General features: G+C 37.9%; 1 protein-coding gene across 3 annotated transcripts in view; it reads right to left on the reverse strand.

The window, feature by feature from the left end:
* Positions 1 to 282: 282 nt before the first annotated feature.
* Positions 283 to 14,390, reverse strand: part of LOC105056437 (F-box/LRR-repeat protein 15) — a 28,913-nt gene continuing 14,805 nt past the window's right edge. For 2 of the 3 annotated variants that reach the window (XM_029267952.2, XM_073247735.1), the window contains 16 exons: positions 11,815 to 12,070; positions 11,600 to 11,732; positions 8,460 to 8,559; positions 8,168 to 8,365; positions 7,797 to 8,067; positions 7,611 to 7,709; positions 7,442 to 7,530; positions 7,253 to 7,352; positions 6,986 to 7,156; positions 5,740 to 5,892; positions 3,293 to 3,453; positions 3,019 to 3,217; positions 1,997 to 2,463; positions 1,848 to 1,911; positions 807 to 896; positions 283 to 674 (listed from right to left, as the gene is read on the reverse strand). In XM_029267952.2, the coding sequence (XP_029123785.1) occupies positions 594 to 674; positions 807 to 896; positions 1,848 to 1,911; positions 1,997 to 2,463; positions 3,019 to 3,217; positions 3,293 to 3,453; positions 5,740 to 5,892; positions 6,986 to 7,156; positions 7,253 to 7,352; positions 7,442 to 7,530; positions 7,611 to 7,709; positions 7,797 to 8,067; positions 8,168 to 8,365; positions 8,460 to 8,559; positions 11,600 to 11,732; positions 11,815 to 12,070 (2,632 nt within the window). In that variant the 3' untranslated portion in view covers positions 283 to 593. The remainder of the gene's footprint in view (positions 675 to 806; positions 897 to 1,847; positions 1,912 to 1,996; positions 2,464 to 3,018; positions 3,218 to 3,292; positions 3,454 to 5,739; positions 5,893 to 6,985; positions 7,157 to 7,252; positions 7,353 to 7,441; positions 7,531 to 7,610; positions 7,710 to 7,796; positions 8,068 to 8,167; positions 8,366 to 8,459; positions 8,560 to 11,599; positions 11,733 to 11,814; positions 12,071 to 14,390) is intronic. The other variant, XM_073247736.1, reaches the window with a different exon arrangement.

Consider the following 14,390-nt stretch of genomic DNA (forward strand, 5'->3'; position numbering starts at 1 on the left):
TCATCCTTCAGTCTACTTGGGAGTCCGTCCATAAGCAAATCTCCGGTACAGCCTACAAAGCTCTCACTAGCTGCACTGGAAAAAGGCAAGGGTTTATGAATCCTCATCCTTCAAAAAGATACATTTGGGAGCCTCAAAATTACGTAGGCTCATAAAGTATTTCAGCCTCCAGCAATGATATGCCACGATCACTCAAATCAGATTGATAGCAGAGCAGCCACCTCAAACATGATATTATGAGGAAATGCTGCTAAAAGCAGCCAATTTGAGGACACTAAGAAATGAACATAATCTTAAATGCCATATACCATCATTTCAGATCCAACTACACAATTATTTTCACATATATAAACCACACACAACGATGCCACTGTATTTTGTTCACACTTGCGTATGGCTCTTCTACAGGCTACCACGCGCTTATATTAGCAAAGCTGCCAAGAGCAAATAAGAAGCAATGCCACTTGGTGTATGTACAGCAAAAGCACCAATGGTCATCATAAGTTATTAGAACTCCAAAAGACTAGTTTTAAAATACCAGCTGCAAGAGAAATGAATGTTACAGAACTCGCTGATAATCTGGAGGATTAATGCTACTGCATCGGTTGGCCGCTCTGGATGCGTTTCAGACTAGGGCACACCACACGTAATCTCCCAACATCCTCAGCATTTATCTGTCCAGGAAAGAAACAAAATGCACAGAACAACAGGTTAATAACCCAAAAAAAAAAAGGTGTAATTCACATGATACCTGTGATAGTGTACAAATTTAATGCATGCATAGCAACTAATCACGTAAATCTCACCTTTGGACAGGAGTGGACATTGAGGGCTTCCAACATAGTACAGTGTGATACTGCAACTTCTACTTCTTCCACAGCCAGCATGTTGCAAGCCTGTAAAACATATTTTACCCAAAATTAAAATAAAAAACTGTTAGAAGGAGATAGCATGAGGATATTATGAGTAGATAGTTATAGACTAAATCAGAAAACAGCGAAACAGAGAGGTGACCGCATGAACAAAACCCTTTATGAACATGGCAAGATCAATTCATACCATGAATTGCTTTTGAAAATAACAATGGGAATGCCACCATCCTGAGTCAAAACTCAGGACCTCTCCCCAACTCAAGTGCCAAGGAGAGACATGCCAACCAGCCGGAAGGAGGCAGGTCAGCTTCACACCATAGATTGTCACGTAGCCAGACATGGCTTGAACAGCAGTATGCACATGAAAAACTTTTGCAGGTGTTCATATATTGCCATGTGCCAGTGCATCAAGTAACATGGAAAACTCCATGACATAAAGAATTGTGATGCAATGGCCAGGTGGTGACCATGGATTCATATGGTAGACAGTTGATAGGACCCCAATAATTATTCCAATTTGGATGGTTATGCGAATATTTAGTTCACCATTGGGTGACACAACAGACACCTGCATGCCGCGACTTCAAAGATGACCAGTTGACAGCCTTAGACAAAGCCGAACAGATAACAGAGGTGCCTTTAAGATGTAGATAAGTCTACTCAGGTAAGACCAGACAAAATAATTTCAAGTCCAAGAAACACTGTCCATGAAAATGGTAAGCCCAACCATGACAACCATGAAGCCATGGACAAAAGCTAGAACTCCAGACTGATACAATGTGAAGGAAATTGTTTTTGTTTTGATTTCAAAACAAAGATTATATACAGGAAAGCACTGAAAATAGCATCAGTTGAAACAGCTATCAGCAATGTATGTTTTATGATAAGTATTATATTTGTAAACAATTTTGTATCTTTCATGTAGGTCTTGTATTTGTAAACAATTTTGTGGTTGATCATGGATAGAGGAATTACCAGAAGTTGAAGGCTTGTCAATCTTGGACAGTCAAGCTTCAAAATCTCCAAGGAGCTACAATTGCTAAATAACCCAAAGCATAAAATATCAACAGAGAGATTTAGAGTGCTGATATTGAACCAAGTGAAGTCTCGAAAGGAACACAAACCTCAAATTTAGAGTACTGAGACTGAAACACGCAAGATCCACTTCCTTCAGATTTGCGGATAAATTAAGGTTTATTTTAGATAAATGAAAACAATGAGCCATAGTAGGAATGAGAACTTTCTTAATGTTTGGACATCCAGTACAGTTAAGAGTCTCGAGCAGATGCTCAGATTTTCTGAAAGCCTCATTGTCCTTCTTCAAGAACATAAGGTTAGGTGGGCAAACATCATTCGGCATCTCCAATGAATGGAAATCATTTGAGCCCCAAACAAGTTCATGCATATTCGCACAACCATTCAAGTTCACATGAACTAAATTCGTACAGCAAGCAAGTAGTTCCGCTATTGCAGACTGCCCGATGGATGAGTACGACAAGTCTAACTCACAAAGGGCTGGAAGTGCACATTCTTTATAGAGAGCATCCAAAGACGAATCAATGAGGTACTTGCAGGCTGAAAGTTTTAGGGTCTGTGAAAGGAAGGAAATAGAAGTCACAACATTTCCCAGTTTATAAAAGGCATAAAGGCCAAAAATGCTTCTGAATGGTGAAAAGGAAATGGCATTAAAATAGATGAAAATTGCTGCTCATTCATACAAACAGGATATATTACACCATCCTTTAGCGGTAGATTAACATTCTGATGTTTGAAATTCAAACTAATGGCTTTGCACCTCCTGTATATAATGTGTTAAGAGTTTGATATTTTTGTGTTCTGTGGCACTACAAATTTAAATGGCTAATTCTCCAGTCAAACCTGTCAGAAAATTCATAGAGTGGAGCAGATTAACATTTACTTCTTACACAAAATATTAAAACCTAACGAGATCACAGACAGTCATACAGCATGTTGAGCAACATTATTCAAAAGAAAGCAGCATTAATTATTAGTTAAAGTATTATTAAATTAAGATAATCCAATTCAATCAAGTTAGTGTTCAAATAAAAATTATTTAAATATTTAAATGGAAGTAAGAATTTTAATGATTCAAATGAATATGTTTCCAACAATCCAATAGACTCACCGTTAACTGTGAACAAGTGTCAAAAACAGGCCGTAAGTTCATCAAAAAAGTGTATGACAAATCCAATAGGGTCAGACGTCGAAGCCAATGCAAAGATGACAGCCCACCAAATCCTATTGATAAGCAGGATGACAGGATTAGAGATTCGATACGAGGGCATGAAGCAGCTGTCATAGACAGTGAGTCATCCACTAATTGCCTGTATACAGAAGGAAAAATCAGCTTATATGCAGAAATAACAGATGATGAAAAAACACGCATAATAAAATACCACCTGCAAAATGAAGCATCCAAAGATGTCAACAAAGGGCAATTGATAGATGCTTGAGACAGCACACCACAGCCCTTCAGCTCCAAATTTGACATTTTTGGAGCTTCAATCCGAAGAATGCTTAGCTTTGGGCATATCCCCAGATTGAGTGATTCAAGACCAACCTACAGTGAATGCTCCGGTCAGTATAAACACAAAGTGAGATAATAAACAATTTCATTTTATCAAACCTAGAATGTTTTGGAAAAAGATATTTGGTTAACACTCAGAACAATTGTTAGCATTCAATCATTTCCAGAGATCATTCATACAAGGAAAAAACTAGAAAGAAGTGAAAGACCAGACACAAGCAGATAAGCCACAAGATCAAACATACTTGTGCATGTGGAAGAGGGGGGGGGGAGGCCTAAACAAGATCTGAGGGTGATGAGTTGAATCCAGCTAGCTCATGTTTGGCTCACTACAGCTCGAAATACGAACAAATAAACTATGTGTGTGTGTGTGTGTGTGTTGGTTATTACTAATAGGTAAAGGCAATTACAGAATCAGTTGATAAAATTAATAAATTTGATGTAAAGAATAATGTTACACGGTAGTTACTTTTAATCCAACAACTATGACTGATGCTTAACTAAAACTGTTAGATTGTGACCACTGGAATAAGATATGATGGTTTAGATCAATAAGATATTTTATATGCTAATGCTTTTGACTTCTGTCTTTCAACAATCATGGTATCTCATCTCAAGCTGCCTCTCATTCTATCTTCTCTTTGTCCCCATCTCTCCCAACTGCAGCACCCCACCTCAGCCAAAAAAAAAAAGCCTCTAGAGCAGTTTCTGACCTCCCACCTCTCCTTTTTCAAATGACGACTCTTCTCGATGCCAAACCTTAACCACTAAACCATGGCCTCTACCCCACCAGAGCACTCAAAATGAGGCTCCCAACTTCTGTTCCTACTTCCTCTCATGGTTTTACAGGAATGACAATGATGAGGCCAAGGTCAATGATGGCAATGGTTTTCTAGATCAGGCTATTGGTCACTGGATCTTTGGCAGAAGAATTGATTTAAGAAAAAAAAAAAACATCAAGTGAGATAGCAGTTCTCGATATCTTAAGCCTCCTTTCCTCCACCCATGCCAATAATATCATCAGGGCTTCCTCACCTCCATGGTAATCAGTAGTCAGCATTTTTACCATTTATCCTCTTCCCACGTTGCTTGATGACCCACATAGCCAAGTTAGAGTTGGCTCTACGATAATAAGCCCAAGCTGGTCACGTTTGATTTCAATTCAAGCTTAAGCTGATGCCAGCCTACTTGTGCTCAGCTTGTTTACACTAGTAATGCCCCCCTCTGGGATTAAGACTACAACTGTATCGAGGTAAAATGAATCACAGAGAATCTAAATTTAAAACCCACATCATTAAACATGACTTCCATCCTATACATTGCCTAGAAACTAAAACTCAAAAATTTTAAAGACTTCATACTTATGCATCAAATAAGACCAATCTGGTGGTGTCAAACAGTATTTGATTTGGCTCAGAAGCATCCAAATCAGTCGATTTTACTTTTTATGCTTTAATATATCATAATATCACACTACAGATTTTTATATGGTCTGCAATATATATCTTTAGTACATTAACACTTCATTTTTCATCCACATGATGCATAGATAAGATAAGAGAACTCCGAACACATGATTTTTCTGTTTGTAGGGATGTGAAATAAGGTAGATCATAACCAGCAGCATAAACCTCAATTTAAAAAATGCCAATCATCAGTACTGCACCAGTAGGATACTAGCTTAACTCCTGTATGTATGTGCATTTGTGCATGTGCGTGCGCATGCAAATGTGCATATGCTAGTGAGTGGGTATGCCATGCATGGGTTCATGCCATTAAATTAAACATTATGCCATTTGCATGACTATGCTATCCAAATAGTGCAGATGAATGCATCTTATCATTTTTGAAGACCATTCCAGTTTCACATGCCCATAGTGGCAGTTGAAATTCATCTCTTCCAGGGAATGTTCTGAACTTCTCAGTGACAAGATGAGGGCATGATGAATCTACTTAAAATTACATACTACATAAAGAAAGACAGCTAGGAATTAAATAAGCAAAACAATTTCTTTTTACAAACTCTTTTGATAACAAGATCAAACTGCATATCAATTTAATGTAGAAGATTCACAGAGTCGTCTGGACTTATAATGGGACAACAGTCTTCAGGCACGTCATACACATTTATTTAAGCAAAGAAACACACGGTACATAATACACTCACAATCACACCCCCAAAGATGTATGCACAAATGTACATATGCATGCACATATCATCATGAGTACAATAAAGCGAGCAAAGGCATGAAATGCATACATGTATAGATATAATACTGACTACATTTGATGAAAAGAATTAATAATAAGTCAACTTACAGGACAAAATGATGCTCTTTCGAGATGATCGCAGCCATCAAGATTTATTTTCTGAAGATTTGGACATGAGAGTTCAAGAAAAGTCATGCCACGGCAACCGGCAAGTGACAGACTGACCAGAGAGCTACTGTTCAGTCCTATCGTACTTAAGCTCTGGAAAGTCATGAGAAAGTAAATACTGAATTTATGAGAATACCTCAATATATTCACAGGAAAATGCACAAGCACACTGAAAAGCCCGAAAGAAAAATCAAATGACAATTTGCATAAGACACTATCTTATTTCAAAACCACAAAACTGAGCTATGAAGTAGTGCTCATAAAGCTTGCTGTATTGAGCTTCCAAAAAAAAAAAAAATCTACCAAATGATCAATAGAGCACTAGGATTCCCTGAATAAACATTCAATGGATCACATCATGACCATCAGAGTTAACCACAAAAGCTGAATTTGGATGGAAAAAAAAAATCACTTAGAATTCACTTTAAATGACAAACATAATAATTAGAGTAATTATTACTATAACCAAGATTTTACAGGGTTGTTCTAGTTTTCTCATGGAACAGGACATGCTGCCATCCCGTCAATGAGGGGATGACACAGGATGTGGCATTCGTAATACTAGATGGCAGACAACTCCGTCCCAACACCTGGGGCAGTACCCATTCCAACGTCCCGCTTGATATCCTACCAGCATATGGAAAAATGACTAAAATGATGGAGATAAGTGGTGGTTAGAATTTGTAATAATGACTAGTAGTCAACAGCAGTAGTTGATCATTCATGCAAATGACAACAAAAAATGGATGATAATTAAAGTTAGACCAAACAAAGGCAATCAAACACAAGCATTTATATCATCTAAGGCAGAAGAGTTGCTTTACCCAAAAAGGATAAGAGCTGCAGAATGTCAATTGTACATCAATTCCATGTGAAAAAAGCAAAAAGAAAAAAACAAGCAGTGACTAATGGTAATATAATTCTTTCTTTCCAATGCCATTATTATAATCCACTCATCTGAAGTTACCCAATCCTCTCCTGCTTAACGATTCTGCATGAACTATTAAGCAGATTCATAAGTTGAAAGAAAAATAGCACCATTACGATAATCTACATCTCTGTATTGGTGATAAGATTCAGGTCCTTACTTTTGCCAAAGCACTCTTACTAGAAACTGAAATTTGAGCTCAAAAACTGAATAGGATATTTGCATTAATAAAATCTAGAAACAGACTGGAGTGTAAACCTCGCAGTTGTCAAGAACCAATGATCTGAGCATTGGACAACCACCCCCATCACTAAAAACTTCACAAATTGAATTTGTCAAAGATTCACATTCAGTGAGGTCCACTTCTTGCAAGTTATGACACTGCAATGACAACGTAGCCAAACTTTCTTGCTTTTGCAATGCCAATTTCTGCAAAACCAAAAAATATCACTCTTTGAATCTTCAACCTCCAAAACAAAATAAAGAACAAAGAAAGAATGAAAGTCCCATGAGAACAAAGGTTGCCTGAAGAGAATTCGATGTGATGCTGATGCGATGGAGCGCTGAACATCTAGAAACATTTATGTACGAAAGCACAGGACTCCGCAAATTTAAATCCACAAATCTAAAATAAGTATTAAACAGTCTAGCATAAAGCCCATGAAAGAGGATAATTTCACAAAGGTATAGACAAAAAACAATATCATACTGTACTTGCGTAAGTGTACAAGACTTATATTCCGCAAGTGTGGCAGATCCAATGAGATAGACGTTAGTAGGCCACAGTTATCGAGTTGTAATGCCTGCAATAAAACATAACGGTGCAAAAGATATCATGAAACAAATGGATTAATGCAAGAAAACTAGCAAAGGAAGCTCTAACCTCTAGCATACGACTATGAGATATTGCAGACATTGAAGCTGAAGTTATGCCTTCACAGCTTTGAAGTTTTAGATCTATCAGCATTGGCAGTCTCACAGACTTCCAGTAAAGACAAATAAATATGTGAGCACAAATCAACACAAACACATCAATTAAAAAGAACATCGAGAAAATCATGAAACCAACCTCAAATGAGATGTTCGGACAGTTTGAAGCATCCAAAATGCAAAGATTAGGGCATGCAAAAGCTATTTCACGCAATGTTTCATCACTAACACATGAGCAAGATGACATATCTAATGATGCCAATAAAGGGCATGATGTAGCAGCTGATCGAATCACAGCATCAGATAGCTTGTGGCAGGAAGATAAATCCAATTCATGTAATTGAGGACAACTAAGCAAGGCATGAGCCATACTGGTGCGCTTCAGAGATAAAGTTTGAAGCTGAGGGCATCTGTAAATTATCAGTGTCAAGCATACCAGTAGATGGATACATTTCAATGAAGTAGTGAAAGTAAACCAGAGTTCAGATAAAAGAGTGGAGATCTCATCACCTGACAGAAATACGGAGAGCACGACACTTCAAAATCTGAAGGTCGCGCAATCTATCATGGTATACAGTTATCTCCTGAATGCCATTTCCAAGAGATGCATCAGAAATTTTCAGATTGGTCAATGCAGGACAATCTGTCAAAGCATGGAAAAAAGCATCGCCCAGCTGCCCTTTATCCAAGATTAAAGTTTCAAGATGCCTGAAAATCAGTAAGTTATTAGCAACTCAAGGGGGAAATAAGTAAATTGAAAACAGTGAACAGGGACACGAAGCAAGGATTTAGGAAGAAAAACCTAAGAGAAGTCATTGCTTCCATAACAAGCACATCAGCATTCGGAATGCCAGACATATTCAATTCGGTAGCATTTGGATATCGCCGGCAAATGGCAACAACTGCAAAGGCATTGGAGCAGTAAGCAAATTAGAACAAAACTACCTGTCTACAGATAGTAGAGTGAAGGTCCAGAAATCCTTTGTTTGCTCAAGATAACTTGCATGAGTTGCTAGTCCATGAAGAGAACAGGAAAGATATACTTTTCCCCGCTGTTGGGCATAACATGTCAACAAACAGGAAAAATATTAAAGTTCGAGCAGCAGGGGAGATGATATCCAACGGATTGTTTCCAGTGCTTTAAAAGGCAGTTGCCGCATGCAGGTAGTCAAGAGACCACATAGCGCATATATGGTATACAGGCTGCATATGAAGTTACTATTTTATAACTATTTTAAAATTAAATATAATATTATATACAATCATAAGAACAACAAAGATAATTATATTTTTGGACAGATAGTAGCAATATAAATAACAATAACAACCAGCATTTTGCTTGTCACAAAGGTGTTATAGAATATCTATAACATAGTCACCATTTAATATTATTGCACCCATCTAAATCCAACCAACAAGAAACCTAACCATTAGCTTTAACCCACTTCATCTGCACAGACCCAGAAAAGAGTGAGTTGCATATGCAGCACCAAATGCTAAGAGGGCTTACATGTGAGGCAGTGCAATGCAAAGTAGATCATCTTTTCGGTCTATATGTGGTATGACTGCATAGAGTACCACATATGGACAATGCAGTGTGGTCAAGAGAATCCATACACATATGGGAGCACATATGCAGCTGCATGCACTGCATTTTAAAACACTGATTGTTACTCCTGAAAGGGGTGGGCTCCCCAATAGTCGAACAAGGTGGTCCTGTTCTTGGACATGATGCCAATCTCCTATAATGGGTGTAAGTTTAAAATGTTTCATTGCCAACCAAGATTTTAAGGAAACTAAAGCCATGTCCACCACAAACAAATTATCTAAGCCATTGGGCTTATACATTTCCATCAACCGACAACCAATCAAAGAAAATCATACGTACATAGGGCTGAAAACAGACCAGGCTAGGCCAGGCCACTCCCCTACCCAAGACCAACCTGAAATTTTTTTAGAGCTTCAGGCCAAGCTTAGCCCAAAACTTTTGAAAAATCCCAACCTGAGCCCAACCCAAGCCCAGGCCCACACTCAACTCAAACCCAATTAGGCCAGCCTGAATTATCCATTTGGGCTAAAAATTGGGCTGACCTGGACCCGATTGAAGCTTAATCTTTCATATCATAGCTTCATGTTTTTCTGAAGAAACACTGTAGCCTCATGTTAGCAACCATCTAGCGATCGGAAACATATTTACTAGAAAAACAAATTGATAACACAATTGGGAATGGCATTCCTATTTTCTAACCAATTCATAAACAAGAATCTAAGTTTGGGCTCCATTTAAGGCCTCATCCAAGCCCAAGTCGAACCAATGATATACTTAGGCCTGGCCCGGAAAACATATGATCACTAAATTTATGCCCAAACCCGGTCCAAAATCTTTCAGGCCTAGCCTGTAGCCCGGCCCAACGAGCCTCGGGCCAGCCCAGGCCCAATGCCAGCCCCACATGTAGATCAATCATACAACGAAATTTTGAAACTAGAACCTCAAAAGATCATTTATCCAATAAACATCTTATTCATATCTCTATGTTGCCAGTGAAAGTTCCAATACGAATATGAAGGTCAAAGAGAAAATAAAAAGTACGTCTGCATACGACCCCACACTAGACATTGTACCATACCGGTACCAAACTGAATCTTGGTACATAGAACCAACCCCCATACTAGGCATATCAACATTGTATCAGTATGAGTGCTAGTATGGGGTCCAATATCGAGATCGTGAACCGTGATTGGGTCCAATACCGAGATTGCGAACCGTGATTCACACTACATTACAATCAGAGGTTAGAAGAGTATAATCAGAAAAGAAAATATAGCTCGCTTAAGTTAATGCAGCAGCCCAACAACACATCAGATTTAAGGCCAGAAAGACACAAAAAACAATTTCTAAAATTTTTTCACTTGTCTTTCCATTCTAGATCTGGGTATGGCTCCCACAATTTAGTCAAGCCATTTAGAGATGTCAAGTCACTTTAAGTTTAAAAAATTAGTCTGGATTTGCTTTAATTTCAACCAGGAAGGAGTGCACTTTTCTCTTGCAATTCTAATAAGAGAAGTATGGCGTTTACAAGTTATATTTTAAAGCTCCAACTTCTTATATCTCCAGACTCCATGTTTTTTTTTTTTTTTAATCTCAGACTCGTACACCCTCAAAGACAAAGTAGAATGTCTCAACATGTATGATGTGCAAGAAGCCCTTACTTCATTCTTTATTTCTGTGAACCAAGGTATCAAGCATAGACTAATAGAAAATTGCATAGAGCCAACCTAAGACATGATGAGTAATATAAGTTTTGCTGAACTCTAGAAACAATTTGGTTAATGCTAGAGACAATCAGTGAAGTGTCTTTAGAAAGCAATACAGAAACCAACAAAGATCAAAACTTCGCAAGGTATGCTTATTGAACAATTGCAGTGTTATCAATTTCACCAACAACAAAGAGGGACCATAATGAAGTCTTCAATCTCAGCCTATACTTTTATCATACCATATCTCCCAGATGAACAGTTAAGAAACTTAAAGCAAAAATTATTATTCATTTCTCTTAAGCTTGTAAAAAATCATAAATAAAGGGACCAGGATGGGTACTTTTCAGTTTTCACTTCACTGAAAATGTCCCATGTCTGCAAATTACGAATTCAAACTCAGCCAAAGAGTGGGGCCATCATAGTTCATTTTAGCTCTTTCAGTTTGTTTTTTAAGTTCATTTAGGTTATTTCAGCACAATCCAAAGTAAATAATAACAGATTGCAAAGGTTGAACAATTCTAAAATTGACTTGACGGGTTCACATTTCATGTCAAGCAATCCAATGGACCTTCCACCAGCGCCATGAGTCACTAAAAGTTGTTCTTTTAAATGGCACATTACATAGTTATAGATATACTAGTAAGCAAAGGGGAAGAGGGAGAAAGGATAGGACAGAAAACCTACAATTCTGCTGAGAGATCCCTGTATTTACAAACTTTAAACACCTCCAGAAATCCTCGTGTGTACTAGCTGTTAGCCACTGCTTGCAAGTTGCGCCAGCTCTACACAAGTCTTTTTGGCCCAAGAAGGAAAAAATCTGCGAGGAAATATAATATATCAAAATGGAGTCCTGTTCAAGCAAACTAACAGTTAAACATGAAACAGAGATGTGGGCATACCAGGTGCAATAGATCATCTGTAAGGTCCATTCTAACCTCTACATCCTCAATATTTCTACTACCACCTCCATCGGCACCTCCTCCATCATTAGACTCCCTGGGTCTTCCATCACCATCATCATTTGAAGAGAGGCTTAAGTAGCAAGCCATCTCAATATCAGACAGAACAGACGAGCCTTGGATGGTGTACTCCCCAGTTGCCTGTTGAGCAGATGCTTCAGCCCCTGAGGAAGATGCAGCAGCATAATCGCAAGCCCTGTTTAAAATAAGACATGAAACAAGCTTATCAGTGCTCAGATATTGCAGCCTGTAATGGACTCTAGAATCCTACCAAATTCTGTTTGGAGGCTTTAACTAAAATGAGCCTCTACACCATAAGAGATTTACTGCAATACCATAATCATCAACGAAACAGAAAGTCTTACAAAAGTACCAACTGGAGAAAAGAGAAACCTCAAAGAAATACAGGAATGGCACTAAATAATAGTAAAATGAACGTTATCTAAGTGATGAAGACATTAAAGGCAGCCATAAAGAAGCAAGACTTTTTTCCTACTAGAATTAATGAATCGGAAGGACAGTGCTACATAAAGAATATGGGCATCTTTATAGGCATTGTCAACACAATTACATAACCTGATAAGCTTGTCACCTCCATAAATGAATAGAATCTGAGCACTTCCTGCTACGTTACCCTATTCCAGAAACCTAAGGACCATCATAAGGATACGTAAAATACAGAATTTCCAACCCAGCAGGAAAGAAGGGAAACAGAAACTCAATTTAAAGTCAGTAGAAAGAATTCCACACCTGATCTCTAAATACAAATATAAAACATACACATGCATACATATATACGTCACACATATATAATCCTGCAGAAAGTTAGATGTATGGCTTGTAGGGAGATCTTTTTTATTTGTCGAGATCCACCCTGAAATGAGGTCAAAAATACAAAACAAATGGTTCATCTTAGTTCTTATGATAAGAAAATTGGCTCTTGAACCACTTTCCTGCTCATGTCACATCAAGCCACTACAGAAGAAAAATGTAAAAATTGATCCAATTAGTTAACCTGTTGGTTTACCATATTCTAAAAGTGTTGGAAAAATCACTGGCTTAAAAGAACGTAGTGCACAAAACTCCCACCATTGCAAGGTCTAGGGAGGGTTAGATGTCCACAATCTTACCCCTATTTGCAGAGAGGCTGTTTTTGTATTTCAAGCATGTGACCTCCAAGTCACAATGGAGCAATCTTACCTTTGTGCCAAACCTCACCCTCGAGAGAAATCCCCATCTTCTCAGATTATATATTGAGCCATGTGCCCCCCCAAAAAAAAAAAAAAGATAAAGCAATACATGGAGCAACTCCAACATCAATTCTATCATATGACACCAACACCCCCAATGTGGGGGCATAAGGCATGTTTGACATTTTCGTTTCCCCACCCACCTTTCCACATTCCTTCCACATTTCCTCTTCCCTGTATTTCTGTCATCCCATCAAACCCAGGAAGGTAAACTGGGCATTGATTAACCACAAGGTCAAAAGTTCATAATTGTAAAGGGAGTGGGGCCATCACAGACAATAAGTGACCCATAGAATGGTGGAGGAAAATAGAGATTTTGCACATTTTTCTTCCATGAACAGCATCTGTACAATTGAAAATACATGGATACATACATCTTGACCGATCACATAAACAAGACTATCACTTAACTAATTATAGGAAATCAATCACACTCGAGACCAAATAAGAATGCCATTTCAGTAAACTTTTCCACACTAGAACACCCTATTGTGAAAAAAACATTTACTAATGGAATACACATAGGAAACAAAAGTATGCATAATCCAATCATCATTATATAGGAAATGGAAGGATGCACAGTTCAAATGATTGCAAGCTAGAGAACCTAGTAAGGAGCATTGTTAACAGGAGTTCTAGAAAAGCACAATGTTCCAAATCAAGTATTCAACATAGTGTAAGTTTCAGTAAGCACACTTGAACCCTACTTATAGAACCGGAGGGAATGGGGTTTTTTGAGACTTAATGCCTTTAAGAATCCCAAAGATGAGCTTTTTTCTTTTTTTGCTTTTACCTTCTAGCGAAGGAGTTGAGCAATTATGGTTACAACAAATACGTACAAGGGCTCTCATTGATACAGAATGAACTAGGAAGAAAAAGATAGTGTTCATTCAAGCATTCAACAACAGCTATAAATTTATATTAAAAACATCCAAGTATTTAATGGAAACAAAATGTCTAAAGACAGACTCATGTGAAAATGTTTCAGCATATGAATACCATCAAGGACTGAAATATGAAGAAAGACATCAAATTGATTAAGCGATTGGAATCTCCAAGAAGAACCAAATATAAAAATAAATAAATAAAAAGGGACAAAAAAAATGGCAAGCAGTTGCATCTATAGCACATAGAGTGAGAAACTAAGGAGGTGTCACCCCAATGACCAACAGAAGGGAAGGCAGGCTTCTGCTGGTAGATAACAACCTCTGAAGAAAAGGTAGGATTCATTTAACCAAGGCTTAAAGTCTAGATTTGAAACAAGTA

This window comes from Elaeis guineensis, chromosome 13 (genome assembly GCF_000442705.2).
Source record: "Elaeis guineensis isolate ETL-2024a chromosome 13, EG11, whole genome shotgun sequence".
Classification (NCBI taxonomy): Eukaryota; Viridiplantae; Streptophyta; class Magnoliopsida; order Arecales; family Arecaceae; genus Elaeis; species Elaeis guineensis.